General features: G+C 55.9%; 10 protein-coding genes across 10 annotated transcripts; 6 read left to right on the top strand and 4 right to left on the bottom strand.

The window, feature by feature from the left end:
* Nucleotides 1–22: 22 nt before the first annotated feature.
* Nucleotides 23–3,083, bottom strand: BDY17DRAFT_335365 (uncharacterized protein; the record flags this gene model as incomplete). Its single annotated transcript, XM_033737928.1, has 5 exons — nt 23–41; nt 62–1,031; nt 1,084–2,234; nt 2,292–2,540; nt 2,584–3,083. The coding sequence occupies 5 exons, from the start codon at nt 3,081–3,083 to the stop codon at nt 23–25; spliced, it is 2,889 nt and encodes a 962-aa protein (XP_033588210.1).
* Nucleotides 3,084–3,809: 726 nt separating this feature from the next.
* Nucleotides 3,810–8,353, bottom strand: BDY17DRAFT_168685 (uncharacterized protein). The gene is made up of 3 exons (XM_033729786.1): nt 7,759–8,353; nt 4,827–7,375; nt 3,810–4,774 (listed from the first exon to the last, which is right to left on the bottom strand). The coding sequence occupies exons 1-3, from the start codon at nt 8,163–8,165 to the stop codon at nt 4,083–4,085; spliced, it is 3,648 nt and encodes a 1,215-aa protein (XP_033588209.1). The 5' UTR covers nt 8,166–8,353; the 3' UTR covers nt 3,810–4,082.
* A 1,165-nt stretch (nt 8,354–9,518) lies between these two features.
* On the top strand, nt 9,519–11,906 carry BDY17DRAFT_168742 (uncharacterized protein). The gene is made up of 2 exons (XM_033729787.1): nt 9,519–10,239; nt 10,298–11,906. The coding sequence occupies exons 1-2, from the start codon at nt 9,720–9,722 to the stop codon at nt 11,719–11,721; spliced, it is 1,944 nt and encodes a 647-aa protein (XP_033588208.1). The 5' UTR covers nt 9,519–9,719; the 3' UTR covers nt 11,722–11,906.
* A 135-nt stretch (nt 11,907–12,041) lies between these two features.
* BDY17DRAFT_299381 (uncharacterized protein) lies at nt 12,042–13,750 on the top strand. The gene is made up of 3 exons (XM_033733893.1): nt 12,042–12,106; nt 12,160–12,285; nt 12,338–13,750. The coding sequence occupies exons 1-3, from the start codon at nt 12,080–12,082 to the stop codon at nt 13,634–13,636; spliced, it is 1,452 nt and encodes a 483-aa protein (XP_033588207.1). The 5' UTR covers nt 12,042–12,079; the 3' UTR covers nt 13,637–13,750.
* Nucleotides 13,751–13,867: 117 nt separating this feature from the next.
* On the top strand, nt 13,868–15,812 carry BDY17DRAFT_267627 (carbamoyl-phosphate synthase). Its single transcript, XM_033731913.1, has 2 exons — nt 13,868–14,016; nt 14,134–15,812. The coding sequence occupies exon 2, from the start codon at nt 14,206–14,208 to the stop codon at nt 15,613–15,615; it is 1,410 nt and encodes a 469-aa protein (XP_033588206.1). The 5' UTR covers nt 13,868–14,016; nt 14,134–14,205; the 3' UTR covers nt 15,616–15,812.
* Nucleotides 15,813–15,999: 187 nt separating this feature from the next.
* Nucleotides 16,000–18,526, top strand: BDY17DRAFT_267626 (organic solute transporter Ostalpha-domain-containing protein). Its single transcript, XM_033731912.1, has 3 exons — nt 16,000–16,863; nt 16,918–17,193; nt 17,255–18,526. Exons 1-3 carry the CDS (start codon nt 16,375–16,377, stop codon nt 18,161–18,163), a joined length of 1,674 nt encoding a protein of 557 aa, XP_033588205.1. The 5' UTR covers nt 16,000–16,374; the 3' UTR covers nt 18,164–18,526.
* Nucleotides 18,527–19,349: 823 nt separating this feature from the next.
* On the top strand, nt 19,350–21,499 carry BDY17DRAFT_346920 (uncharacterized protein). The gene has a single exon (XM_033738120.1). It carries the CDS (start codon nt 19,502–19,504, stop codon nt 21,296–21,298), a length of 1,797 nt encoding a protein of 598 aa, XP_033588204.1. The 5' UTR covers nt 19,350–19,501; the 3' UTR covers nt 21,299–21,499.
* Nucleotides 21,465–22,238, top strand: BDY17DRAFT_168486 (DUF636 domain-containing protein). Its single transcript, XM_033729785.1, has 3 exons — nt 21,465–21,694; nt 21,765–21,952; nt 22,009–22,238. Exons 1-3 carry the CDS (start codon nt 21,544–21,546, stop codon nt 22,096–22,098), a joined length of 429 nt encoding a protein of 142 aa, XP_033588203.1. The 5' UTR covers nt 21,465–21,543; the 3' UTR covers nt 22,099–22,238.
* Nucleotides 22,239–22,922: 684 nt separating this feature from the next.
* Nucleotides 22,923–24,151, bottom strand: BDY17DRAFT_346918 (uncharacterized protein; the record flags this gene model as incomplete). The annotated part of the gene is made up of 4 exons (XM_033738119.1): nt 22,923–23,385; nt 23,450–23,847; nt 23,902–23,969; nt 24,021–24,151. 4 exons carry the CDS (start codon nt 24,149–24,151, stop codon nt 23,098–23,100), a joined length of 885 nt encoding a protein of 294 aa, XP_033588202.1. The 3' UTR covers nt 22,923–23,097.
* Nucleotides 24,152–25,391: 1,240 nt separating this feature from the next.
* Nucleotides 25,392–27,434, bottom strand: BDY17DRAFT_267622 (chaperonin Cpn60/TCP-1 family). The gene is made up of 2 exons (XM_033731911.1): nt 27,323–27,434; nt 25,392–27,257 (listed from the first exon to the last, which is right to left on the bottom strand). The coding sequence occupies exons 1-2, from the start codon at nt 27,382–27,384 to the stop codon at nt 25,601–25,603; spliced, it is 1,719 nt and encodes a 572-aa protein (XP_033588201.1). The 5' UTR covers nt 27,385–27,434; the 3' UTR covers nt 25,392–25,600.
* Nucleotides 27,435–27,462: the final 28 nt, after the last annotated feature.

Below are 27,462 nucleotides of genomic sequence, written 5' to 3'. Positions count from 1 at the left end.
GATGCCCAACCAATGGATCCTCTCAACCCGCGCTTGCGCCACTGTCTCATTCTCATCGTACCGCGTTCCGTCATTTACATCTTTGGGGAAGTACGTGGTGGACGAAGGGTAGTACTTCTGCGAAAGCCAGTTCAAGCCGCGGAAAGTGAAGTCCTCCGGTAAAGGTTTGGAGTGCTCTGGAAACCGCATTTGGCGCGCGAGCTCGACGGTGCGGTCGCTGATGGGTTGCGTCGCGGTGCTGGTGCTGATGCGCGCCGTCGCGTTGAGGATGCTGCTTAGTCTACCCCAGGAGAAGGACTCTGGTTGCAAGAACAGACTGCTCGTATTGTCTGGTGGCGCATCATGGGTGGTGGAGGCTGTCGGCGGTGGAGCACTGGGGGTTTGTTGCAGGGTGAGGAGGCTGTGGAGCCAGAGGAGAATGGCGTGGATTGTGGGTAGGAGGTCGCAAAGGTTGGAAGTGGAGGTAGTCGCGCGGTGGAGGAGGAGGTTGAAGGCTGAGTAGACAAAGTCGAACACGGGCGGGGGTGCTTGGGTGGGCGAAAGGCTGGCGCAAGACGCAAGGTCGGGTGGGTAGATGTCATTTTTGGAGTCGTGGAAAGCGTGGCTGAAGGCTTGCCAGAGGTGGTTCTGCGGAGTGCCGAGTTCGAGGAGCGCGGCGATGTTGCTGACGACTAGTTCGACGCCGTATTTTCGGATTTCGGTCGTGGAGTCGTGCTCGAGCAAGGACAAAGCTTTGCGAGCGGCGACGCGTAGTTCATCCTCGTTACACTTTGAATAGACGGAGGCATGAAATTTGAGGAGGGCAATTTGAGCAGAGGAGTCGGCGACCTTGTAGCTGGGGGTCTCGCCTTGCATGATTGGGGTGCACAGCGTGGTCAGGGAGTCTCGGGCGTTGTAAAACGGTTTCTGGCTGGTGAGAGCTCTGGAGTAGAGGGAGAACTTGCGTAGGCTCGGAGATTCCAGTATGCCGAGATGATGGTACAGCCTTCCAACCTCGGGGTGTTGGTCAGATTCGAGTCGATACCACCACGCTGCAAGACACTATTAGTAAAACGCTTCAATTTAGAGGATCGTATAACGCACCTGCGACGCCTCCCCAGATGTAATGGCCCTCGCGGTGCTCCTCGATCGCCATCCGATATCGCGCCAAGTCGCCCAAGCACTCGATCCAAGTGTCCTCAAACAACTTCACGGTCTCGTACAAAAGCGTCATCATCTGATATGCGAGCCCGATGAACGACAACATATACTCCTGCGAGTGCGGCCGTCGGACACGCAACACCTCGAGGAAGGCATGAATGCCATGGCGCCACATGCGCGCAGGCATGCTGTATTTTGCCGGCAGTCCTTTCAGCGTCGATGTAGCGGCCGAGTGCTGCGTGGCAACGAGGAAGTCGTAATGCTCGTAGAGGAGCGTGCGCTGTAGACCGATCAATGCTTGCAGCTGCTCCGCGCTCAGCTCCGAGTCCGGATCCTTGGCCTGGTCGTTGTGGATCTTGATGCATCTGGCTTCTACTTGGACGAGGGCGGCGTAGATTCCTTTGATCTCGGCTGCCAGTTGCACTTTTGTGATTGGAGTGATTGGGGGTTGGGGTGCCATGTTGTATTGACCCTTACCCGGGGAGAGGCCGTTGTATTCTGGAGGGCACTGTTCATGAGGGACGGTCTCGTGGACACATGACAAAGAACTGGGCGCTGTGGGAAAAGAAGCAGGTTCGTGATGAGACTCGTAGCCCGAGTCCCTTGGTCCGGGAGTAAATGGTTTCGCGGCGCTGCAGGCCGGCAGGCCACCGGGTATCCGGTCATATTTGGTCTGACGTCCATACTGCGACTGGCTGGAGCCTACATTCTGGGAAGCGGGTGGCCGGACTTTGCTCTTGCGCGTGCCGCGCGTGCAGGGATCAGCAGGCTGTTCATGTCCACGCGGCGCATCAAGACGTCTACTGCAACGTCGATGCGGGCTGGAGGTTGCCCGTGTGCGCTTCACGGAGTGCGAAGGCGTCGCCACTGCCGACTCTACCGCACACGACGGGAGCCGCGAGCGGTCGCCATCAGCCGTGTCGAGAGTCAAGTCCTCGAGATGAACTGCTGTGGTGGCATCAGGTGATGCTCGCAGTGGATGATAGAAAGTCCTGGGCGGCCGATTGTCGCACTTGAATGCCGGTCCAGCAAAAGACACAGGACTGCCCATTCGAGGGCTGTCAACGATGGCAGGATTGAAGATACCACTTTTCCTGCAAGAAATAAATTAGATCATCGCATTGCGCATGAATAAGGTGCCGTTGACGTACGAAGTCAAGCCGGTTGGGGTGCCCGTGGAACAATCACGAAAGAAGGCCTCGGGTTGAGTCCGCGCCTTCGAAGACCATGACGCTTCGGTAGTGCCATCGTGGGAACGCAGCCGCCTGAACTGGTCCATCAACCAAGATGAGTGCGGTCGCGCAGGATGGAAGGCAGTGGCAGCAAAGACGGCCGATATATGCCCGACGTTCGGAAGAGGCGGCGAATTTCGCCAGGCGGCAGCCGATAAGTCCCGAAGCCTAGAGTGATGGTGCGCTGACCCCTTGGCGCTCTCCCACTCACTTTTCCTCACTGCTTCCCTTGCGATACTTATCGAGTGAGTGGGATGAGCATACGACGTGCTGTCCAGGGGGAGAGGGTAAGCAAATGTGACGGGCTGGGAATTCGGGATGTCTCAGTGTCCAATTTCCCGAATAAGCTGACGGCCATCCGCTCACGCCCGCCACGCCGTTGTTGAAAGAATGAAACAATCGGGCGTCACGGGCAACGCAGGAAGAACTGCTATCGAAACTACACGATCGCACTCCTGCTTGAGGGAATCGCGAGGAGGATATAACATGTCCTGCTCGCGGAAGCAGCATCTGCACGAAGGATGCAGTGTGCGGCGGCCCCAACGGACCGCAAAGCCGGCACGTCAGCGACGGTTCGCACTTCGTTTGTGTTGTTCGCGTCGAGGCTGCTTTATCTTGCTTTAAGCTGTCCACAGCGAACCATCTCCGACCGGATCTAACGAGCGGGGAACGATGTTGCCTGCCGAGCTTGTAGATACCCACAAATGACATCCAGACACTCGGAATGTGGTGTCATGAAGGCTGAGAGAAAGAGCTCCTTTGGTCCGCACTGAAGAGGCTGGACTCATCACATGACGGCGAATGGCAATGGTTTTACTTATAACCTGCCTCTTTCGTACACGGCGAACCTCGCTCTGCCGATGGGGAAGAAAGACATGACCGGTCGTTACCTCGATCTCTTCTGCATGCAATCTCGATGCATCTCGTCTCAGCCTCGCGGGATGCAGTACGCCAAAACGAAAAGTCACATGTGCTTCGAGGGCGCAATCCATTGCAGAAGATTGGTTCAGTCTTTGAATTTAGTGGTCACCGCAATGCTCTCCAGGTGAGGAGACTCATAAATTGGGCCGCAAGGCGACGAGCAACGGCCTCCGTGTTGGCCCAGTGTACGCAACATTCTTACATCCGCGGGGCCTCTTCCAGTCTGCTAGACCGTTTTCCTTGAATAAATCCACTCGTCAAAGACTGCAAGGTGCGCATATTGACGACTTTGGCTTCAGGTCAAGAAAACCCACACCTAACAGAAAAGTCGGAGCGTTCTCCGAAACATATCATCGATTGTCCAACATGTGAAGTCCACAGAGGCCTCGAAAAGCTTCGCGGGGAATCATTCCGGCTCTATATCTCTAGCTGCTGTGAGACGACACACAGCAGGTGTACTGTGCAGTCTCATTCGTCATAGCCGGCTTGGGTGAAGTTTCCGGCAATTTTGGGTATGATGCATACGCCCTTGTGCAACGTTCAGTCGCTCGTGAAATTCAGATGACCAAGAGAATTGGTACTCATAGCGGCGCAGTACTCAAGTCCTCTGCCTCATCATTTTGGCCCCATGATGTGTCCGGGAACCCAGCACTTGACCGGTCAGGTTCGCGGGCCAGTGATGTACAGTTCGCACTTCGCCTTTGATCCTTGGCTTGGCTTGGCTGCCTGCGTTCGTTCTTTCCACGCTTGACGACGAAAAGCACCCCAAACCAGCGCTCGGCTGCCCTCTCACCTCGCCTTCTTCCCCACTCTCTCCTTCTTCCTGGCAACAGCCTCTCGCAGCGCCTCCAACCGCTCATGCGTAACGCGAATCGCCTCGTCAATCTGCCGTTCACTCATACCCTCATCATCCAAGCGCTTCCCCATATCCCGCGCAGCCAGAACCCGCTGTCTATCGCGCCGATCGTCTCCCCCTGTCTTGCCGCCCATAGCACCGTACACGCCGTCCAGGCCTGCGCGGTCTTCTAGCCAGTCCCATAGACTGCTTTCTTCTCTGCGCCAGAGCTCCTCGTAGGCGGCTAAGCGTTGTGGCGAGGTGTAGGCTGGGAAGCGCGAGTCCAGACCCTTGCTGCGGAGCGGAGGGTTGAACCAGGTGTACAGCAGCAGCGCGAGCAACACCGCCACAACCGTCTGGGCCGTCATGAACGGGCCGAAGATGTGGATGAGGGGTCGGAGAAGGGTATGCAGGGGTTCGAAGAGGCCCCAGTCTGAAGGCTTTTGCTCGGCGGCCACGGCGGCGGCGTTTCGGGCATCGCTTGCGCCTTCGCCGTCCGAGACTTCTTTCTTGCCTTTTCGTTTGCCCTTTTTGCCTGCTGCTGCGACCTTGGTGGGCGATTTCGTCGAGACGGCTGCTCGTAGCGCGGCGACAAGACTCTTCGTAAATTCGATTTGGCCGTTATTTGCGCCGGTTTCAATGGGGCCTTGGGAAAGTTAGCCTAACTGAAATCCAATCACCAGGTGTCAATAACAAACCTTTCAACCAACTCTTCCCCGTCCACTCGACCGTGCAATTCGCAATCATGCGGGTAGAGTTGTCAGGCCCCCACATCAAGCAGTACCGCGTTTTTGTGGAAAAGACGCCGCCACTGGGTACGTCGGGCGTCTGCGTGCTGCAGTCTACCGTCACCGCCTTCTCCAAATCAAAAGCCACCAGATTGTACGTGGTGATGCATTTCGTCTGCTTCGGGCCCACGGGGGCGTTGAGCGGTTTGATGTAGTCGAACGTCACCGTTTTGTGCTCATTATCGAGCGGGGTGTCGGAGAAGTTGAGGTCTCGGGATTTCTGGTCTTCGATATGCCATTTCTTCATAAAGGTCAAGGATGCCGGCCCGAAGACCAAGGAGTAGATTTTGCCGAGAGGGGCAGGGATGGTGGTGTCGACCAGTGGTCGGTCGTAGTGTTCGGCGCCGTCGGAGCATTGCGTGGGTTCGTGTGTGGTTGGGCCAGGAGAATCGGCACTGCCAGCTGCTGTTGCAGTGGACGCATCGGCATTTTCGACCGGTTTGGGAACCGATCCGTTCGTTTGACTGGTACCTGGAAGCGGCGCGTTGGAGGGCTGTCGGCTGATTGTCCTCTCACCCCGATCGCTCCCAGCTATACTGCGCGAATATGCAGCATCATCAAAACTTCCATCTTCGTCTTCTTCGTCTTCATCATATACTTCGTCATCTGATGCCGAGCCGGAGCCATCTTCAGAACCATCGTCCGGCCCGGCGACTTCGGTCTTATCGCCGGTACCAGCGTTGTCCAGTGTAACGCCATTCAACGAGCTCTTCAGATTCGGATGACTGATTTTCCAAATGCCAATGAGGAGCTCATACGTCGAGTCTCGAGCGACAAAGCTGGCAAACGTATTCCGAGCGTTCGATGTTGCAATGACGATCGCGTTGGGAAAGATGACGGCCGTGCTCTTCTTCTCCACCGACACCACCTCGTCGAAGCTGATGACGAGATTGGTCACCCAGCCGAGGATGTTGCTGGAGAAGCAAATGTGGCCTTCGGAGACGTATAACCGCCCATGAAGCAGAATGTCGCGCTGCAATGCTGCACTGTAGTCTTCAATCAGGTAGTCATCGTCTGGCACACTCCGAAACAACTGGTGAAAGTCCTTGTTTCGTTTGTTGCTGGCGACCGCGAATCCTGTCAACCGACGACCGGCGGGAGTAGCAGATAGATTTCCCAAGCCACCCGCTGAAGCCGAGATACCTGCAGCTATAGTATTGGTGGTGCCCGCCGTGCCCACCGTGCCGGCTGTGGCTGAAGTACCTCTCCGTCGCCGTCGGCCACTGAGCCTACTCCTGACACTTCCCGAACGCTGGAGTGACTGAAGTGAATCTGCATCCGCACCAGGCTTGGGAAGGGCATGCTCGCCACCAAGGGTAAGACGTTCATTCGAAGCAATGGACAGTGGCCGCCCGTTCAACGCTCGGCTCAACGCCCCTTCGACTGGCTCATGGTAGGCTTCGGACACAGCGCGAGCTGCCGCCTCCTCTTCCGCCTTGTGGTGGGTGTCATCGTCCCATTGCGAGAATCCGTTTTGCAGCGCAAGATTGGGCGAGGAGTTCATCGGACTCGGCTCACTGCTGTGCTCCGCTAAACCAAGATGACCGAAATTCAGATCCCCGCTTCCCAGTGTGTGGACTGCCGCCGGTGGTTTAATCTCGCCAGTTCCTTCCAGTCCTCTCTGGCTGTCTCCAGTATGCACTGCTTCTCCTCCCCCTCCTGCCCGAGCTTGTTCGGGGGAATTAACCTTCTTTGGGCTCGAGGCAATAGAGTGACTGAGCGAGTCGGCGGCTTTTTGCGCAGCGGTAAACACACTTGAGAAGAAGCCGGTGGCGTTCGTGTTCTGAGCAAGTGTGCCACCCGGAGTCTTGGTCTCTTCGACCGTGGGTGTGAGAGGGGCGGGTATGGATTGGGAGAGCTTGCTGGGGATGTTGATACGCCGACCACGAACGCTGTCCCTGGTAGGTGAGGTTTCCCGTGCAGAGCGTTGAAAGGCCCGCGGAGCAAAAGTGGGAGCGTCGGCGAGAGGATCGGTGGGAGTGGGCGGGGTCACGAAGGTGGTAGGGGTCGCGGTCAGGCTTGGGGGTGTTGCTGGTCGAACAGACGTCTCGATCTGCGAGCGTCGAGGGGTCTTTGTTTCCTGGGTCGCAGCGGGTGGTACCGCCTTCTCGGAAGGTATGCGCTCCTGAATGTCCACGCTATTGTTTCTGCTTGACGACGCTGATGCGAGAGAATCGGCGTCGAAACTGTCTTTTCGTTGAGACAAGCCAATGGCGTTTCTCAACAGATCGGAGGTGTTTCGCTCAGGAGAGGGCTGCCGCGGAAAGGGTTCGATGTCGTAGGGCTCGATAACGTCGGGGACATTCGTGCTCGGCTTCGGTAGAAGTGGGGGAGTTGAGAGGGCTGAGGCGAGGTGTGCAGGGTCAACGGGATTGGGATTCGCTGGGATCTCGGGGGCGGAGAGGGTCAAGTAGCCGGCGTGGGAAGCATGCGTTGAAAGTGGTGGACGTTTTGGTTTCCTGGGTTCGGGGAAATGTCAATACAGGGATGCTCCAATGGATGGCAGGCTGCGTGGAAGACAACGAATAGCAGTACGTGGAATAAAGAACGGTGTTAAGGCGGAGACCGGCGCACACGGGACAGCGAACGACAAAGTCAGCAGCCAAGTGGTGCGTGCTGTATTGCTGCAACAGGTTGACGCGGATGCGGACGACGATGTCAGAGTTTCCGCCGGTTCGCTTTAGACTTTCCCGGACCTTTCGGCTCCAGCCGAGGGTCGTGCTTGGCGGGCAGTCGTACGCGTGACGGGCCACGAGGATATGGCTGCCACGCGAGCAAGACCAATGGCACTGGGCGGTACATGCGAGCACAAAGAGCATAGTAGGAATATGAGTGCACTCACCCGTCATGTTCCGCTTCATCGTCTGTCAGTAGACTGCTTCGGCCGCTGTCATCCAGGCCGAGGGAGGTAGATGAATGATTGCGAGATAGATTGCCAGTCGCCGAGTCGACACTGAGCTCGCGGTTCAGACTATCTGACGCGGTCTTCTTTGATTTGCTTCGGCGCCGAGTCATCAGGTTGGACAATCGATTACCGGAGTCGCCGCTGTTCCGCCGATCATCAACCGATTTGCGCCTTAACCGTTCGCGAAGTTTGGCGGTGCCATCGGACAAAGTCGTATGGAGGGAAGGCTCTGGACCAGGCTCATCGCTTGTCGAGCTTTCGGCGAGGGACTTGGTGGAGTCGTTGCCGCTGTCCTGATTGCGGCGCAGTTTCGATAAGCCCCTGCGCGGGGAAGGGGACGGCATTGTGATGATGACCGTCAACCTCGGAGCGGCTGCTCAACAACTGCTGGCGATGCTTCTCACACCATCTTCTCCCGGAGGAGTTGTCCAATGGCCAGAGATGAAGTTGGTGCCGGTTCAAGGCATCGATGATGTTGACTCCTGAACTGGGAAGCTTGGCGCAGGTGGCGATCAACAGGAGAGCTTGGACTTGGCAGATCTATTTCCCAGCAAGCTTGAGGCAGGTATTACGCAACAAATGCTAGTGGTCGACAACATCTCAGGAAGATTGCACATCGCTCTGCAACAATGGCATCATAGCTTGACGTTGTGATACAGTAGAAGGAGTGGAGCCGGAGTCGGAGGTGGAGACGAGAGACAGTTTCTGCCTCAGGCCAAACATGCACGCAGCTTCATCCAACTTCATGTCTCGACTTAGGATATCCCCATCACTGTGCATGTGGCCTGACGAAACATCTTTTCTCAATCTTGTGGCGAAAGCTTCAATCCCGTCCCACCCCGTGCATGCGACGTCACCAGACACGTATCGAGCGACGTTAGGGTATGGTGGTATCGGAAGATGTCCGCGTGCAGGCTCCAGTCACGAAAGGCGGTCCAGCTTATAAATCGCGGGACGCGCGAGTGCAATCACTAGCGCGAGTGCTCACGGCCGGAAGACTTCCCTACAAGTACCGCAGACGGCATGCCGGTGGTGCTCAAGTGCTGACTTATGTTGACTACGTGCCATGCATTGCTAGCGAACCCGAGGAGTCTGGACCGCTCGGAAATGGCGGCGCTGCCTGCAAGCGTTACTCTTGTTGAAGCAGATTGGTCAATGTCGGAAATGGCCACGTGCTCGATCGGCCTTTCGTAGCTTGAGGTTCTGGCTTGATAGGTCGGTGAGTGTCTCATCATACGCTCCAGCCTCGAGGCGAAAATTAGCCTGCGCGGTGTGTCGAACCGACTGGACTCTGTTCCAAGCCTCGCAGACCCGGGGCTACGGCGTGCTCGGTCAAGATGGCTGCAGCGGGAGAAACAACAAGCCCAGCTTGACCGAATCCGACCTGTGCCCGCTGCTTGCGATCGTATTGCGCGCAGGCGTGGCTGAACCTTGAAACGCAGCCTGCTCTGATAAGCGGCTCGTTTCGTTCTCCATTCAGCCACAACTGTAACCATGGACGATAGGCTATACCTCCTCGATTTAGCTGTGAGAATGGCCGTACTCTTATGGCGTTTGCGCCACTGATTACGGAACTCCAAGCCTCATCGAATGCGGAACATGTAGGGCACGCTTCGACATGGCGGGGCCATATGCTATCGACAGCCTTCCCTCGACCTCCTACAAGTAGCAGGAATTCCTCGTGAGAGAATGCCGTCAGAACACCGGGCTTTTAGCGATCAATTGCACCCATCCTCCTTCGCCGCTCGCCGATGCTATCTGAAGTCTTTTACTATTCCCGCGCAAATCACTCACATTCAGCACCAACAACACCCTTTACGAGCTTGCAATAGCATCAAACACCGCAAACAGTGCTAACATCGACAACGACAACGACAGCCAACAGCACGCACGTCGTCATGATCTCCCCCCACGCAGATCCTCCAACGGTGGACCGCATCTCTCTGGAAACCAGCAAGATAGCCGAAGCCGAGAGCCTGAAGCAGTTGGCCATTGTTGATGACGAGTCCATACGGTCCACATCTTTGAGTGCCACATCACCCATCTCTGAGCAGTCCGGGCCCTCATGGAATAACACGGTGGCCGAGGTCATTCGTCCAGACTCTTCCAGGACACCGCCTCGGCCATGGCACTCCTCGTGGCTTCGCTTTGGGCCGCTTTCGGGTCTTCTCGGTCTGCTACTGGCCGCCGCATCTCTCGTTGCGTCTCTTGGAGTATTGGTTGGCTCTGACGGAGAAAATGTCAACAGCTGGACTGCCCCTCCGTCCACATATCTTGCCATTTTTACTGCTATCGCAAACTTATCGGTACGATATGCTGCGACGCAAGGAGTGATTATCGCGTGGTGGAGCAGAGCTCGAAAAGGCAGCACGATCGCCAAACTCCACTCCGATTGGCGTGCGGGCACAATGCTACGCGGTGAGTTATTAACCCGAGCCTTGGCTGCAGAACTCAATGCTAACAGTGCCTTGGACAGGAGCACTCGCTGCTGGCCGCCGCACCGGCCTGCTGGGACTCGCTTGCATCTTCGCAACTATTGTTGTCATTGACGGTCCACTACTCCAGCGTGCATCGACCACTGTTACGATACCTAACACCGCTACCGTGCCTTTGAGTGTTTCGATGGCTCCTGAACTACCCCGAGGATTCACTGGCATCTGGATACCCGACAGCGATCTCGGCACTGCATTCGTCCGCACTTCGAATGCGTTCAACGCAACTGTTCCGACCGTTGACGGCAGCAGCTCAAATCACATCGCACCGGATGCCTATCCGAATCGAACCTCCGCTTTGCCGCAATTTGCCAACTCAGCACCCATTCCTGGCGCTGTAAGCGGTTGTCCTGGTGGATGTCAGGCTAAGATTCGAGCGCCTGCTTTGTTTCCCTTTGCTTGTAAGGTGCATGAGGTCTCCTCCGACGTGCACATCCAATACAATGTGAGCGCCGCCCAAGCTTTCGACATCGCGGCGCCTCTCGCGGCGCAAGGCCTCGTGATAAACCCAAGCTTGTTGACGGGGCCAGATGAAGCCATCAACCTCATCACTGGCTTTGCAACACTAGATGATGACTGTACGGGCACATTCCGGTGGAAAGTGTGTTCGTTTGTCCCGGGAATTGGCGAATACAGTGTTTTGATACAAAACGACAACATAATCATGACAGACTTGGCCAACCCCGAGTTTGTGGCATACGCGAACAATAGTGCGACCGACCACACCTGGTCGACTGCAGAACTGGCGTACCCATCCACCTTGGGTGGGGTGGCAGCTCTTGTGATTGTCTTGTGGGAGAGCTTTGCAGCGTACTACACCCAAGACCATCAAATAGAGTACATCAACAACAACCTGCCTACAGTACTAACCTTCCAGTCGACCTTCCACAACAACAGTGAAGGGGGATGCTACTCATACCGAGATCCCTACGACACCATTGTCAACTCGATGAACAAATTGATGTTTTACTTTGGCGCGGCAGCAGCACAGGAAAGTTTACAGTACCTGGAGGATCGGTTGGATGCTGGGTTGTCAACGGAAAATACGGCGGTCGGATCAGTAATAGGGGATATCAGCGTCTACCGCACTAATTACTGGTTCTTTCTGGGCGCCGCGGTGGTGGAGGTGATCTGCATCGCTCTAATCTTGCCCACCTTCTGGGGTTGGTGGAAAATGGGGCGGCCAGTCTCTTTCTCCCCGTTCGAAGTAGCCAGAGCTTTCAATGCCCCGCTTCTCGCGGAGTACAATTCCAATTCCAACGGCAACGATTTGGCTGCTGCGGCTGGCGAGAAAGACATTCAATACGGCCTGACGCTGGACGGAGTGGACGGGGAGAGATCGCAGCTGGGCTTTGGGAACCCTGCTACTGTCACTTCGCCTACAGAAGGTCTGAGGTTTGATACCTGAGTTGGATGCGGTGCGCGGTGTTGGAAACGACCGGCGGCTTATCCTGGCAGGGAGTTCGGAGATGGCAACGAATTGTACGCGTGTGATTGGAGATTTGCCACAACAGCGGTGATGTTGGTTTAATGATAGTAATGCACGCGTCTTTGGTGTCAGTGCTCATTGTGTTTCATGAACGTCTGCCGTTGGCATGGAGTGTGATGAGACGTGAAGTGCGGAATGTTTGCGGGGGATCTGAGGAAGGAGCCACGCGCAGAAAGAGGCCCGTGCTCGTCTCCAACATCCCCTCCGTCACATCGTTCATTGCTGGACCACAGCCTCGCAGAATACTGAATCGATGCGCCGATAACCATACCTCACGATGGCGGAGACAGCGCCACTCACCAGTGTAAGAGGGTCCATCCCAGTCTCCAAGATTATCGTCCCTCTAACATTCGCCAGGCGCATAACCACGCTCACCGAGCGGCACAAGAGTTCCAAAAGGCGCATCGGTCGCAGGCCGCGGACGAGCATAAACTCGCCTCGTCGGACTTTGCTCGCGCATCAAGAGGCACAACTGATTCAGAGGTATTTTGAGCGTCAAGCTCGCCTCGTTTAGAGGATCGCTAACGTCTTGTAGGCTCTCCGAGTGTTGAAACTGCTGGAAGAGCAGCATCGTAAACTCGCGCAGATTATTCGGAATGAGGAAACTTCGCAGCCTGAAGTGCCACAGGATACTGCGAAGACGGTAGCGTCGGGGTCACAGCCTGGAGAATCGACCACTAAAGCAACATCTCCGGACCCCGCAAACGCCGCAACGAAAACGCGGCAGTCCGCTCCCAGCTTGGCGAGCACTCGCGTTGGCAGCCAGCAACGTGACTCTTCTCCGTCTTTAGCTCGTGAGATGGCTTCGCGACGTGGTATTCCCCAACCGGGAAGAACGGTCCAATTCCCAGCGGCGCAGGCGCGACAACAGTCACCGGAGGCGAACCGAACGCCGCGGACTCGCAGCACCACTCAGATACCGGCGCCAATCGTGGACAGCCAGGCAGACCTTCTACAAGCCAGGCGAGCCAAGAAAATGGCGGACGACGAAGGGTTTGCGAAGTTCTACAGCAATATCACTACGGGCACGATGTCGAAACTTTCTTCCGTCTTGGCCTATGCTGGTCTACCGCTCACCGCAGAGGAAACGTCGCCGGAGCAGAATGTGAAACATCGACCGGACAGGGGGACAGTGAGGGCAAGCAACGATCCTGATGTCAAGAAGATCTTCTCCAAAGCAGCTTTGGAAGCCATCGAAGATGAGCAGCGACGCCGCGGTACGCTTGGCCACGGCTTCGGTCCCGCAGAGAGCTTCTACGTCGTACAGAAAGGTGGCGGAACCTACTCGTACGCCGACATTGCACGCAGCCATCAGCAACGTGAGCTTAGTGTTGATGATGATGAGCCCCAATTCGTCGACGCAAAGGAAGTGCAAGGCCCGACATCCCCGAAACAGAATCGATTTTCCCAGCGGGGCTCCTTTGGTAGTGCCAAGACGAACGAGGAGCTGGATCTCGAAAACGCAACGCTCAAGCAGACCCTACAGGATCTCGCTGTGCGGTTGGCTGCATTCGAAGCGCACGCACAAGATGCTTCGTTCGCTGCATTAACGCAGAGTGTGGCCAATCTGCGACCGCCTGGAACAGCAACCGCAGCAGCACCGGATGCATCGCTGCAGGAACGCATTCAGCAGCTGGAGAAGCAAGTCGAAGGTCAAGCAGAGGAGCGGCAGAGGCTGGAGAATTTGGCTGCAAAGCAGGACAGGAGCCTCCGGAAGTATCAGGGGAAGTTTGAAGAGTTGAAGAAGAGTGCGAGGGAGAAGGATAAGGCGCGGAAGGACAAGGCTGCGAAGGAGGCAGAAGTTGCGGGCGGGGAGGTGCCGGAGGAGGGATGATGACGAGTTGGCACACTCATCCTGGAGTGCTTGCCGATATGTGATCATGACCTACGAATTGTTATGCTCTTCCATATCTCGTTTTGAAATCGACTATGCCATGAATTAACGTGGCCACCATTGCACACGGGAAACACTGGGTGAGGTCATTGTCCCACGACTTTCTTCCCCCACCGAAATCGGCAGATAAGCTTTTACTCACGACATTGAATCATCCTCATCCCGATTCTTCTGATAACAGTCACCATCCTCCATCATACCCTCCAGCTGCCCCATTGCTCGCTCATGAGCTCCAGCTGACTCCCTCTCTTCCTGCCATTGGGCTGACATCCGCACGACTGGCTTCATGACGTTTGCTCCTACGACCTTCACTTCGCAAGGTGAGCTCCCGCCCTTTCCCTTGAAAGCACTATCGCCAGCTCCACCAAGGGCGAAAAAGGGCGATATGATGCCCAATGCATCTACCCGACATTAGCTAATTGACGACATGCATGCAGACTACATCTCAGACCACCTTTGGAAAGCGTCTGTGAATTAACGAAAGACCACACCCCTCTGAACAAATCAACATGACAACTACCCTATTGCCTCGCATTGGCAAGCAGCCAATAATGCGAGCACACCTCAACCTCTTGAGGAAGCCCGTCGGCGTCACGCAAGCCCGATTCAACGCCACGGTCGTCAACAACAGCGTGCGAGCTCCCCCTCCACCTTCCACTCGTCGCGCTCGCGCCATCCCGCCATTGGACGAGCCGGCCACTTTCACCATTCGTGATGGCCCCATCTATCACGGCAAGAGTTTCGGAGCCAAGGCGAATATCAGTGGTGAGGCGGTCTTTACCACCTCGTTGGTTGGATACCCGGAATCTATGACGGATCCGTCTTATCGCGGCCAGATTCTGGTGTTTACCCAGCCATTGATTGGGAACTATGGCGTGCCGAGTGCTGCGAGAGATGACTACGGACTGCTGAGGTACTTTGAGAGTCCCAACATCCAAGCTTGCGGCATTGTTGTCGCGGATGTGGCGTTGCAGTACTCGCACTGGACCGCGGTGGAGAGTCTCGCGCAGTGGTGCATTCGGGAGGGCGTCCCGGCCATCTCTGGTGTCGACACGCGTGCGATTGTCACGTATCTGCGAGAGCAGGGATCGTCGCTTGGCAAGATCACGGTGGGAGAGGAGTACGATGCAGACGAAGACGAGGCCTACGAGGATCCGGCGAGTATCAATCTGGTAAAGAAGGTGTCTACCAAGGCGCCCTTCCACGTGCCGTCACCCAACGGCGATGCGCATATCGCCCTGATCGATTGCGGCGTGAAGGAGAACATCCTTCGCAGTATCGTTTCGCGAGGTGCGAGCGTCACGTGTCTGCCCTACGACTACCCGATCCACAAAACCGCTCACCATTTCGACGGCGTCTTCATCTCCAACGGCCCGGGAGACCCGACGCACTGCCGCTCCACGTCCGACAACCTGCGCAAACTCATGGACACCTCTCAGATCCCCATCATGGGCATCTGCCTCGGACACCAACTGGTGGCCATTGCAGCCGGGGCCAAGACGACGAAGATGAAGTACGGCAATCGCGCACACAACATTCCCGCGCTCGACCTCAGCACAGGCAAATGCCACATTACCAGCCAGAACCACGGCTACGCCGTCGACCCGGAGACTCTACCGGCGGAGTTCAAAGAGTACTTCACTAACCTCAACGATGGCAGCAACGAAGGCGTGATCCACAAGTCGCGCCCGATCTTCAGCACGCAGTTCCATCCTGAAGCTAAAGGTGGGCCACTAGACAGCAGCTACCTGTTCGATGCGTATCTGGATAGCGTCAAGGCTTACAAGGAGTCGAACGATGTGCTGAAGGGAGGCAAGGACAACCGGCCCAATCCGTTGCTTGTGGATCTGCTGGCGAAGGAGAGGGTGGGTGTTGTTCCGGAGCAGATTGCCACGTTGGGCACTGCTGCGGTGTTGTAGTGGATGGAAGAGTTGAGATGGGTTTCTTTTCTTTTGTTCGGCAAGGTCGTCTATCTGTTTCGAGTTTGCTTCATGGCGTATACTAGCAACATAACGACAGTCAACCACGTACACGTCAATCACCAAGACTCGTATGAGACACTGGGCCACACAAGATCAGATGTGCGAAACACGTAAGAAAGAGGCAAAGACGCGCGTGAGCCTCCCCCAAGAATAGTCCACACAGCCGCCTCGGGCCTTTTTTCGAAGCACTTTAAGCTTTTAGAGTTTCGAGCAAGCAACGGCGGCGCCACGATCATTCGCTGAGGGGTCCGTCTTGGCAAGGGACTTCAGGGGAGATAGAGGCGCAGTTGCCTACGACTCCCGCGCGATCTGTTGGTTTCGCATATGCATTGCATGGGGTGAGGGAGACGTTTTCTTGCTTCGCTCTAACTACGCCTCGCTGCTTACTCAATTACTCCGCTGCGACTTGGGATTTGGCTTTGCGACGCTGTCTTTTCCTACACATACATTCCTCACCGACGCCTGCTCTGCGACTGGGCCCTTCCCGACGTTGAACTGCCTGCTCGACTGCATTTAACCTTGCACTTCACCTACCTCTCTTCAGCTCCCAGGCAGCATCGAGTACACTCAGCCAGTTGAGAACACAAAGGAAGCGGCAGAAGAGCAAGGGCGACAATCAATGTGAACACACCGCATACCCAGCACTTCCTTCACCACCACCTTCCTTCCCCAGCCGGGGCCGGCGCATGAGTCGCCATGCCACACTGCAACGACACGCTCGCCAACGAGCTCATCCACAATGAAGAGCCCATCTTCCACGGCTACACCTTCCACGAGTTCGGCCTCGTGCTCAGCGCCGCCTTCGCCCTCGTCGCAACCGTCATCTCCACCTTCCTCATCCTCATGCACGCCACGCACTACCTCAAGCCCTACGAGCAGCGCCACATCATCCGCATCCTGCTGCTCATCCCCGTCTACGCCGTCGTCTCCTTCCTCTCCTACCTCTACTACCGCCACGCCATCTACTACGACATCCTCGAGGGCTGCTACGAGGCTTTCGCCATCTCGTCTTTCTTCACCCTGCTGTGCCATTACATTGCTCCCAACCTGCACGATCAGAAGGATTACTTCCGTGCGCTGACGCCTAAGAATTGGTTCTGGAGCGTTTTTGGCTTGCAGAAATGCACGGGCGGGCAGAATAAGGGTCCGTTGAGGAAGCCGAGGAGTGGGTTGACGTGGTTTAATGTGAGTATACTGTCTGCGCTTGGGTTGGCTAAATGCGCCGCTGACATTTACTAGGTCATTTGGGTTGGCGTGTTCCAGTATTGCTTCATCCGTGTGCTATTCACCATTGTTGCCGTGCTTGCGCAGATCGGCGGGGTATACTGCCAGGATAGCTTGTCGCCTGCTTTCGCCCACATCTGGATCGAGGTCTTTGAGTCTGTCAGCGTGACGATTGCCATGTTCTGCCTGATCCAGTTCTACCTCCAGCTCAAGGACGATCTGGCGGAACATCGCCCATTTTTGAAAGTGCTTTGCATTAAACTGGTGATCTTCTTTTCCTTCTGGCAGACGGTACGTTTCCGCAAAATCCATAGTGATGAAAATACAGCCCACTGACAAGCACAACTCACAGATCGTCATCTCCTTCATCTCCTCCGCCAATGGCCCCCTCCAACCTACCAAACAAATCCAATATCCCGACATCCGCGTCGGCATCCCCAGTATGCTCCTCTGCATCGAAATGGCCATCTTCGCCGTTATGCACATCTTCGCTTTCCCTTGGAAGCCCTACAGCATCAAGCATTCCTACGCCAACCCGCTCAACGAGCCAGGGACTGGCTTCGGAGGCGGCAGCGAACTCCGATATCTAGGTGTCTTCACCGCGCTAGTCGACGCTTTCAATCCGTGGGATATCGTGAAGATGACTGCACGAGGCTTCCGCTGGCTCTTTGTGGGCGTGCGCAAGCGACACGACGACATCAGTTACCATCAAGACCCGGATTTCGCCAAGCCCGGTGTTGGAGGCGCCAACTACGCTCCCGTCGGCGTCGGCGCGCCCGGAGCGAATCTGGAACTGCGCGCCGGCAAAGAAGCCGACGGCTCTCGAGGACGCAGCCAGACAATCGAAGACGACCGAGCCCGCCTCCTACACCACCAAGCCCAACCAGGTCGAGGGCCGAGCCTAAGTCCCTACCGCCCGTACGAAGGCGCCAGCGCAGCCCACCACGCAGCCTACACAGCCTACTCTCGCAGCGACGCAGGCGACTCGCAAATCGACCTCGGCGCCCCACCTTATCCTGCTTCCGGCCTAGGCATCGTCGAAAGCAGCGCGGCACACTTCGACTCCAAGCCTTCCGACTTCGACGACGAGTATACCAGCTATCATCCCGGGCAGGGACCGAATGCGGGTGCTGGGCGAGCGGATGCGGGCGGCGCGGTGCACCCTGCGCGTCGCGCTGATGGGTCGGATTGGCCGCTTAGCAATGATGCGCGGAGTCTAGGCGTGCCGCCTTCGTATGATGGGCGGGAGAGGACGAGATGATTTTTTCGGGTTTGGGTGGTATTGCACGGCGTTCTTTGGGTGGGGAATGAGGTGGGATAGGACAAGTGATGGTCGATGCGAACATGGCACGGCTTTGCATTTTGCCTGGATGAAATTGGGCATGTTAGGGGAAGGCGGGGATATGTATGGGAGGGATATATGACGACGAGATGTCATGATACCATACGAAAAGGGTCGCTAGATATGGAAGACTGCTTGTTCAATTCACCATACGTCCCACTCTTGTATGAAAACTTGTCGTCAGCAGCTCGGCAGAACCTCGTCACAACCCGTGGTCTCTATATATTGAATAATCTTCGCATGGCCTCTAACTAATGACCCGCATCAATTGATGTGGTTGGTCAGAGGCCAAAAAATGCAAACCTGTTGGGGTCCTACGAGTCTCGCCTTGCTTTCTCTCCTGAAAAGGAGTTTGTTTTTTTTTTGTGGTTTTTCAGGCAGATCCCGAGTTCGAATGATGATGAGTCGCTAAGATACTCTTCTTTTTGCTAGGTACCTACCTGGGGAGCTTCGATATTTAGTAGAGCATCTGGCAACACATGACCTCAAACAATCCAGCAGCTCGGCGAAACCTCGTAACATCACATACCTACTCTCTACATATTGAATCATCTGCACGCCAGGTCTAGCCAATGGCAACAGCATTGATCTGTTGGTCAGAGGTCAAAAAACGCAAATCTGTTGGGGTCCTACGAGTCTCGCCTTGCTTTCCTCTTGAAAAGGAGTTTGTTTTTTTTGCGGTTTTTCGGCAGGTCACGGGTTCGAGTCGGGGGTGCTGCTCGTTTTTTTTCCTTGTTACCCGCTGGATAGGTACTGCTGACAGCATTGAGACTTGTTTTTCTTGGTTTCTTCAGGCGTTTAGGTGCCATGTCACCGCTACTTTACCGGAGGACGAAGGCGTTTAGTCAACCATGTCACCGCTATTATTCCATGGTGTTGATCTTGTACACGCTCACTTGTATTTCTGAGTGTGAATCGACCTGGTGTCAAGAATAGCAAAACACGTGCGAAAGTTGACTTGCATTCAACATCATGTCTACGTACGCTCCTGAGAGGCTGCGGCCGGTGAAGTGAGGTCGAAACAGCCAGGCTTGAGTGACAAAAGTCGACGTCTGGAGCTTCACGCCAACCTCACCTCTGTGAAGTACGTGTTAAACGTTTAAACGTCTGAACCACGCAACACACGCCGTCATCCTCGGGAGATCTGGTTGCTCGCTCTGGAACCATGCGGTCCCTACGACCACCGATTTCCGTCACTTAGGCTACGCGCAACATCGCGGAAAACCACAAACGACCCCCAACGCACAACCACCTACCATGGCCATGGCAATCCCGGTAATCACGCGCTCACCGCCCGGAGGGACACCTATCAAACCCCCACCAACTAAACAATACAACCCTCGCCAAACACGCTCCTACGCCCCCGGCCCCCTGCCCACAAAACTCTCCTCCACCGCGCCCCGCAACGCCCGCATAACAGCCCGCATCATCTCCCCCCTCACTGGAGCCGTGCACTACGACCTCTCCATAGGCGACGTCCCGCTCCCGGATGTCACTGTGGAGGAGATTCTGGACTATGTTTCCCCGCTTGAACTTGAGGCATGGGAGCATGCGCAGTTTGAAGAGGAGAGGGGGGTGCTGGCGGCGTATGAGGCTGCTAGGGAGGAGGAGAGGGCTGCGCTTGCTGATGAGAGGAGGGAACGCGCGAAGTTGAGGGGCGTGGGGGGTTGGGAGGAGGTCAGTAGTTCTGACGGGGAGGAGGGGACTGGTTCGGAAGGGGAGAATGGTCAGCCGGAAGCGGAGGTGGGGAAACATGGGCGCGCGAGACCGACGTATACGCATCTGTTCAAGGTGCCGGAGATACAGAGGAGGAGGAGGGTGCGGTCGAGTACGGAGGAGGATGAGGGGCGACGGGTTACTTCCACCGTGGAGGACGAGCGGGTTGTCCGATCTAGTGAATCCGTTCCGGGCGTGCCTGAGAAGCGGCGACGCAGGAAACGGGATAAGATCACGGGTGAACTCCTTCCGTTGTCTCCTCGCGGCGAGCAGCCGCAGCAACAGCTGGCACCGAAGGTCAAACGCCCCCGACGAAGACGACATCCGATTACGCGCGAGCTGATGCCGTTGGGCTGGCGATATGATCCTACTACCAACGACCAGACCAGGAACAATGACGAGAGCGATGATGATCATGTGTCGCCCAACTCGTTCCAGCATCTGCGTATATCTCCGACCGCAAAACGGCCACGACTTGATATGGAGAGCTCAATGTCGCGCTCCATCTCCCCGGCACCGAGCAAAATCAAGATTGCGGAGCGAGTTGCAGTCCCTACTCCCAGCAAGGTGTCGCCTGCCAAAGCATTGAGCAAACCCGATTCAACTCCCAGATCGAATTTGCCCGCATCTGTCAAGCCGACTCCTCGACTCTCGCAACCTGTCCCGGTAATCGACATGACTTCCTCTCCCGAACCCGAACCCGAAATCCGCGTCGCTCAAACGAAATCTCCACGGCCTACTCACACCTCACCGCAAAAAGCCAGAACCTCACTGATCCACCCCACCGCCCCTCTCAGCTCCAGCTCCTCATCCGCATCCGAAGATAGCGATGATAATGACGAAGACGAATGGGTCGTGGAATCCATTCTCTCCCACCAATACTCCGATCCTCGAACCCATCCGGCTTCCGCAGGAACGAAACCAATCATGCTCTACCAGACGAAGTGGGTCGGCTCAGAGGAGGTGACGTGGGAGCCACTGGACAGTTTTGGGGATTGGGGCGTTGTGACAGAATACAGACGCAAGGCAGGCTTGAGGCCCGAACCAAGTGATGACGAACATGAACAAGGGGCTCCTCAAATCGAGGGCAATGACGACAACGACAACGATGACAACGAGGAAGAAGATGATGAGGCCGACGGCGACGAATTCGAAATCGAAGCCATCCACGCTCACCACCTGTCCGATCCGCGCACGCATCCTGTCGAGCTGGGCAAGATGCCGGTGATGCTGTATGAGGTGAAGTGGAAGGGGTGGGAGGAGACAACGTGGGAGCCGGTGGGCAGTTTTGTCGATGCGAGGATTTTGGGGGAGTATCATCGCCGGGTGGGGCTGTAGGGACTTTTTATCTTTGACTTTCCATTTCGTCGACGAGACGGTATAAGACGCATGAGTTTTTGCCTTATCAATGATTGTTGGTATGATGCAGGCGGATATTCCAGACGTCCGCGGACAGCAGCGGGTATTGGTCAAAATTTGTCAGCATTCAAGCGCGCAGTGCAATGCTTCGGCCTCGAAACCCAACCCTCCAACTCGTCCATCAAGGTATCAACGTCGAATCAATCGCTCAGAAACGCCCTACAATGTCTACCCAACCCACCGGCACCCGCAAGACGTACGAAGCCAACTGCCACTGCGGCAACATCCGCTACACCGTCACCCTCGACGATGCCCTGTACCCCGAAGGCAAGGCGAAGATCAACCGGTGCAATTGCTCCATCTGCACCAAGAATGGTCTTTATCTCCTCCACAAAGCACAATCATTATTGTGAAACCCCTTGTAGTAATACAGATCATCCACCAGGCTACCTCCTCGTCTACCCCAAGCGCGAAGACGTGGTGTTCCAAAACGACTCCGAGGCGCGGCTGAAGGACTACTTTTTCGGCAAGAAGAATAAGCCGCATCGCTTTTGCCCGGAGTGCAGCAGTAGTGTGTTGATTGACTTCAAGAACTCGGATGTGCCTAACCAGAGGGGCGAATTGGCGATAAATGTGAGTTTTATCAGACCCTTTCTGTCTCCCGGAGTGGGTGCTGAGTGACACGTTAGGCTCGTCTTTTCAAGGATATCGATTTGGACAAGGCGGCTTATACTACGTATGATGGGAGGAATAAGCTTGGTCCTGTGTATCAGAACTAGTTGAGTTCTAAAGAACCATAGACAGTTCATTTCAGCATGTTCTTCTGTTTAGCAGGTCAGATTGTCATCAAACTCCCTAGACGGCTTTTTCTCTATCGTCTGTCAAGAGGAGTAAGCCCTCGAGACGATCGTCTCCCCATCTCTGAAGCTGCGCACTGCCACGTGAGCGCGCACATTGTGATCGCGAGGATGAGAAGTGCGTGGCTAATGATCAGTATTAGCCTCAGCGTCAAGAGCTGCTGAGCAAGTAAGAAGCAGTGTGAGCGACAATCACTGTACGACGTCAACCTGGTGAATAGAACGGAGAGCAGCATCATGACTTCGGCATCCACGAACGGGCGCAAGACTAAGACACAACTCTTCAATGCATACCTCAGTAGGAGCTCGTCGGACGTGGACTTCAGGCGGGCGAGGAAAAGATATAGTAATCACCCAGCAACGCAAAAAGTAAAGGCACCTCAGACTCGAACACGGGACCTGCTCAAAGAAAGACAAAAAACAAACTCCTTTTCAGCCCTTTTCAGGAAGGAGAGAAAGCAAGGCGAGACTCGTAGGACCCCAACAGGTTTGCATTTTTTTGGCCTCTGACCAACAGAATCAATTGATGCTGCCGGGCATTGGTTAGACGCCATGAATAGAAGATTCAATATATAGACATCGGGAGTGGTGAACGAGGTTTCGCCGAGTTGCTGAAAGGGGATGGAAGACGCTTCTCGTAGATCGGGTGGGCGAAGAGCAATTCATGAGAGGGAAGGACAGGCGGAAGCGGCTTGAGTAGAACCATGGGAACAGGCTCGTAAGCCGCGTCGGTTGATATGAAAAAGGTCGGTATTAGCAAGACTCATTGGACGGTCGTGATCCGTTCCCTCGTTATGATAATCTGTCTGAACGCAATAGCACGGCGATGAGCTGGTCCTCTCCGGGCTCAAAACACGAGAAGCTCCATAACGCCGTCGCTCAAACACCAACAAGTTGCGATCCGCTGAATGTCATCGTCACCTAGGCCCATCCGCCGTGGCCAGCACTCTCTCCGCCATTCTCATCCTGATCACCAGCATCCTCACCACTGCCGGCCATCTTCACCATCTCTTCGCTAACGATCTTCTCCAAGCCCACCAGTCGTCCCTCAAACCGGCCCAGCATGCCCGCAGCTTCAGCGATGGCCATCCCGACCATCATGCTGTCGGCGCCTTGCTCGCTGCCGGCTTGATGCTGCGAGAGCTGCTTGAATTTGCCGGTTAGCTCTCCGTGAGCGACGGCTGAGGCAGTTCTCGCGTCGCCGAGCACCTGTGAGGCCGATGAGTCAGTCATAATGCACATGAATTTGAGGAGGAAGGGGTTGAGAGCGTACGTTGTAGATGCGCTCCAGAACTTTCCCGACCTCTGAACTGTCACTTGGCGTGGAGGCCAGTTCGTTCGCTCCCGCCGTTGTCGCTGTCTGCCTTCCGTTCAAGCGCGCCTCCCATTCGTGGAGAGTGGCCGCTTGGTTGCCGAGACGTGCGTCCCAGTCGTGTAGTGAGAGTTCTCGAGCGGCGAGGCTGGTCTTCCAGGCTTGCAGTCGTTGCTGGTGCTCGGCTTGCGGGTTGCTGTGATAAATGGCGGCGTGATCATTGAAAGGGTCGAACGGCGCGGGAGGAGCAGGGAGAGGGGCCGGAGCAGGCGGTGCGAAGGGACGGGGAAAGCGAACGGAAGGCGGAAAGGGGGCAGGAAGGGCAGCTGGTGCAGGAGTATCGGCTTGGATGGCAGGTCCTGGACGGAGCCAGTAAGTATACGAGCTCGTTGGGAGGGGTGATGTGAGCTTACCTTTGCCCTTGTCCTTGGACTTAGCAGCTGGAAGAGGCGCGGTCAAACCTGTTGCCCAGTGCGCGTACCTGTTTCGTCAGTTACTGCACACGGTGCTGGAGAGTGTGGAGGATACTCACTGGCACTCGGCGTCGGACTTATGGCACCGTCCCTCCGTGTACCAGAAGTAGCACGTCAAGGGGCGACCAACATGTCCTGGCAGGGTCGACGTCTTCTTGCCTTGCCGCGGGGGCGCTGGTGTGGAAGACATGTCTGGGTGGCCGAAGTCTGCAGAGCGACAATGTATAGTGTGAAAGGGTTGATGGCCGAGGGGTCGTCAGCGATCGGAGCAGCGGTGGGAGGAAGAGTGGATGCACGAAAGAGTGTATAGGATCTTCGAAAAGGTTATAGTCGTCTGTGGTGTGAAGGTAGGCCGCAGTCACAGCGGCGGAGAGGGAAAGGCCAGTAGTCGTGGTAGTGGCGCGGGCCATGTTGTCAGCGTCACACCTTCTCCGCATTCACATGCGCAAAGCTCGTTCCGTTTGCTCTGTTGTGCTCGGCCGCGTAGTATAAGAGTGTTCGAATGGTTGTATAGAGTCTCCTCGTCCATGAGACCTGACCTTGAGCTGGAGGATGGAGAGGAGACTGGTAGCGAGAGAGCATGAAATGCGCGTTATATGGAACAGAAAAGAAAGCTACCCTTCCAGTAGCAGTGATTGTCCGAATGGGACAAACATCGTGATGAGGTAGATTTTCCCAAAACGGAAGGAGCAGCAAACAGAATAAGACCCACAAGCGAAGGAGCACCGTGTCGTGCAGCGGCTCCCCATCAGCGCATGTGACACCGCCGACGTTTCCCCGAATGACTATATCAACAATTCCGCGCCCCGGCATCATCACCTCAAAAAGGAAATTGGTGAACAGCCAAAAGTACGTTGAGGGATGAACAATCCGGGGGCTTTGCAATCTTTCGCCTCTCGAGGTCGAAATAATTAGGTGCTGATCCACCGCTCATGCAGCCATGCCACATGTGCATAGGTTGTAGGGCGGGGGGCTTGTGGAGTGTCCTCCTCCCCCAAAGGGAGAGGGCCGGGGGATCGGCGGTGGGCGTTGATTGCCGCCTACTTTTTGACCTTTGATCCGGAGGCAAAAGTCGCGCGTTCGAGTCTCGTGATGGAGGATTGAGGGTTTGCTTTTTGCGCTTGTTTGTGCATTTTCCTGTGCCAAACAGGGCAAGTTGAGCATCGTGACAATTAAGGAAGCGCAAAGTAGCAGAACAAACATGTTTAGGAACGTTTCTACCGACTTATCGATCACGCAAGTCGCCAGGCGAAGTAACAGTCCATTGATATCTTGGCTGCTAGTGATGTCGAAAGCACAGCAAGCCACAGGGCCTTTGTGATGATCGCATCATTGTCATCGAGCAATCGGAGAGACAGGCTCGATATCTGGTACCGCTCTGTCTGCATTGGAACGTGGTTTGCGGGCGGTCGCGTCCGTCTAAGAAGTGTGAAGTTGCGCAAGGAGGAGTGAAGGCAAGACGTGAAGTTGATATCGTAGCGTGGTCCGTGCGCGACTTGCGAGACTTCCATTGTCTCTGGCATGAACTACAGCCAGATCAATCAATTCCTGTGATCCATTTGCGATATTCTTCATGAAACGCTTTGATCTATACCATGCTATACGTCTTACACACGCACAGTTCCCTTCGACGTTCCCTCTAATCATCATCATCCCAGTTGGGGTTCGGGCCAGGCGGTTTCGGCCCACCAGCCTGCCGCGCGACAATAATCTGATCCACGCTGAGAACCGTCCGCGCCGCCTCTGTCGCCAATTTGATAGCCCAGGACTTGGTGACCATGAGGTCGAGGATGCCCTCGTCTTCTGCATCCAGTGTGCCCGTGCGGTCGGAGTTCTCCATGTCGACGCCCAGGCAGGAGAACTCCTCGTCGCTGTCGTCGTCTTCGTCGTTCGCGCTCTTCTTCCTGCCGTTTGTCGCTGCTTTCTTCGTTGCGGGGGAGTGGTGCGCCGTGTAGAGGTTGGCGAGCACCTCCGTCGCGTCTAGACCAGCCGACTCCGCGAGCGTGCGAGGAATGACTTCAAAAGCCTCCGCGTACTTTCGTATCGCGTACTGCGACAGCCCTGCCGTCTTGTCTGCAAGGGTGGTGATGCGATCGATGAGCTGCATCTCCGTCGCGCCCGCGCCCGGCACGAGTCTGGCGTCGCGCGTGATGGCTTTGACAACGTTGACGCCGTCGTCGACCGCGCGCTCAACATCGTCCAGGTGATTTTGTGTGGCGCCGCGGAGCACCAGAGTAGCTGTGCGGGTTTGCTCGTTCTCTTGTCGGAACACTGTTACTCGGTCGCCGCCGATTTCCATCGTCTCTACCACGTCCACGCTGCCCATCTCATCCGGCATGGGGGCGCCTAGTCGGGCGAGGGGCGTGGCGCCAACCACTCGGCATATTCTCCGCAGCTCGAATTTGGACAAGACCTTGATGACGAGGATGCCCGCGCGGTTGAGGTAGTGTAGAGCCAGCTCGCCCACTGTGGTGCCCGCGATGACCACTCGGAGTCCAGAGTCGTGCAGTTCCTTGACGATCGCCTCCATCTGCGCCTCCTCGCCTTTGGTGAAGTCGTACAGCTCCTTGCTATTCTTCAGCAAGACTGTGCCCTTGGTCTCCGTCTGCGAGATGTCGATCGCACAGCTGAACACCCCCACCTTTGCCTTTGTCGCTTTCCTGACAGTCCCCTCTGGCTCTCTTCCAAACACCATGCCCTTGACCACCCGGCTCTGCTCCAAACTGCCACCCATAATCTTCACCACCCGGATATTGTCCACATTGAAGTTGCTCGGGTTCTTGGGCAGCACAGCCAACACCGCCTCGGCAACCAAATGCGCCAGCAAATCCTCATTCCCACTCTGCTTCGCCGCAACAACGGTGCGAATCGCTTTTGCCAGCTCCGCCGCATCCCTCACATTCTCCACACTATCCACCTCCAACTCTTCCAGAATCCTCAACGCCTCCCGTCCCGCCCGCTCATACCCAACATTAATCTCGCTCGTCTTGAGCCCCATCCGCAACAACTCCTCCGCCTTCTTCAGCAGCTCGCCAGCAAACACAATCACCATGTTCGTCGCATCGCCCATCTCCGCCTCTTGCTGCTGCGACGCCATGACGAGCAGCTTCGCCGCGGGGTGCACGACGTCGAGTTCGCGGAGGATGGTCGCGGCGTCGTTGGTGAGCGTCATTTTTTGCAAATGGTTGATGACGAGCTTGTTGCGGCCGTAGGGACCGAGGGACGTCTGCACGGTGCCGGAGATGGCGCGGCAGGCGTCGATGTTGCGCAGGACGGCGCCATCTTGGGCATCGTAGCTGGATGGGGGTTAGTTGTTGCGTTTCTTCAGATGGTAAGCAGGTGGAGATGCCAGGGAACTCACTTTTGGTAGCCTGCTTTGAAGAGGCCGCTGTTGGGCGCGCTAGGTATTGATAGCGACATCATCAATGTCGGGCAAGGATGTGAGGTGGTGTAGAGGGAGATGGATCTTGACTGCGAATTGGAAATTCCTCAAAATTTCCG

Source organism: Neohortaea acidophila (genome assembly GCF_010093505.1).
Source record: "Neohortaea acidophila strain CBS 113389 unplaced genomic scaffold BDY17scaffold_7, whole genome shotgun sequence".
NCBI lineage: Eukaryota > Fungi > Ascomycota > Dothideomycetes > Mycosphaerellales > Teratosphaeriaceae > Neohortaea > Neohortaea acidophila.
This window is presented reverse-complemented; position numbering and strand designations above follow the sequence as displayed.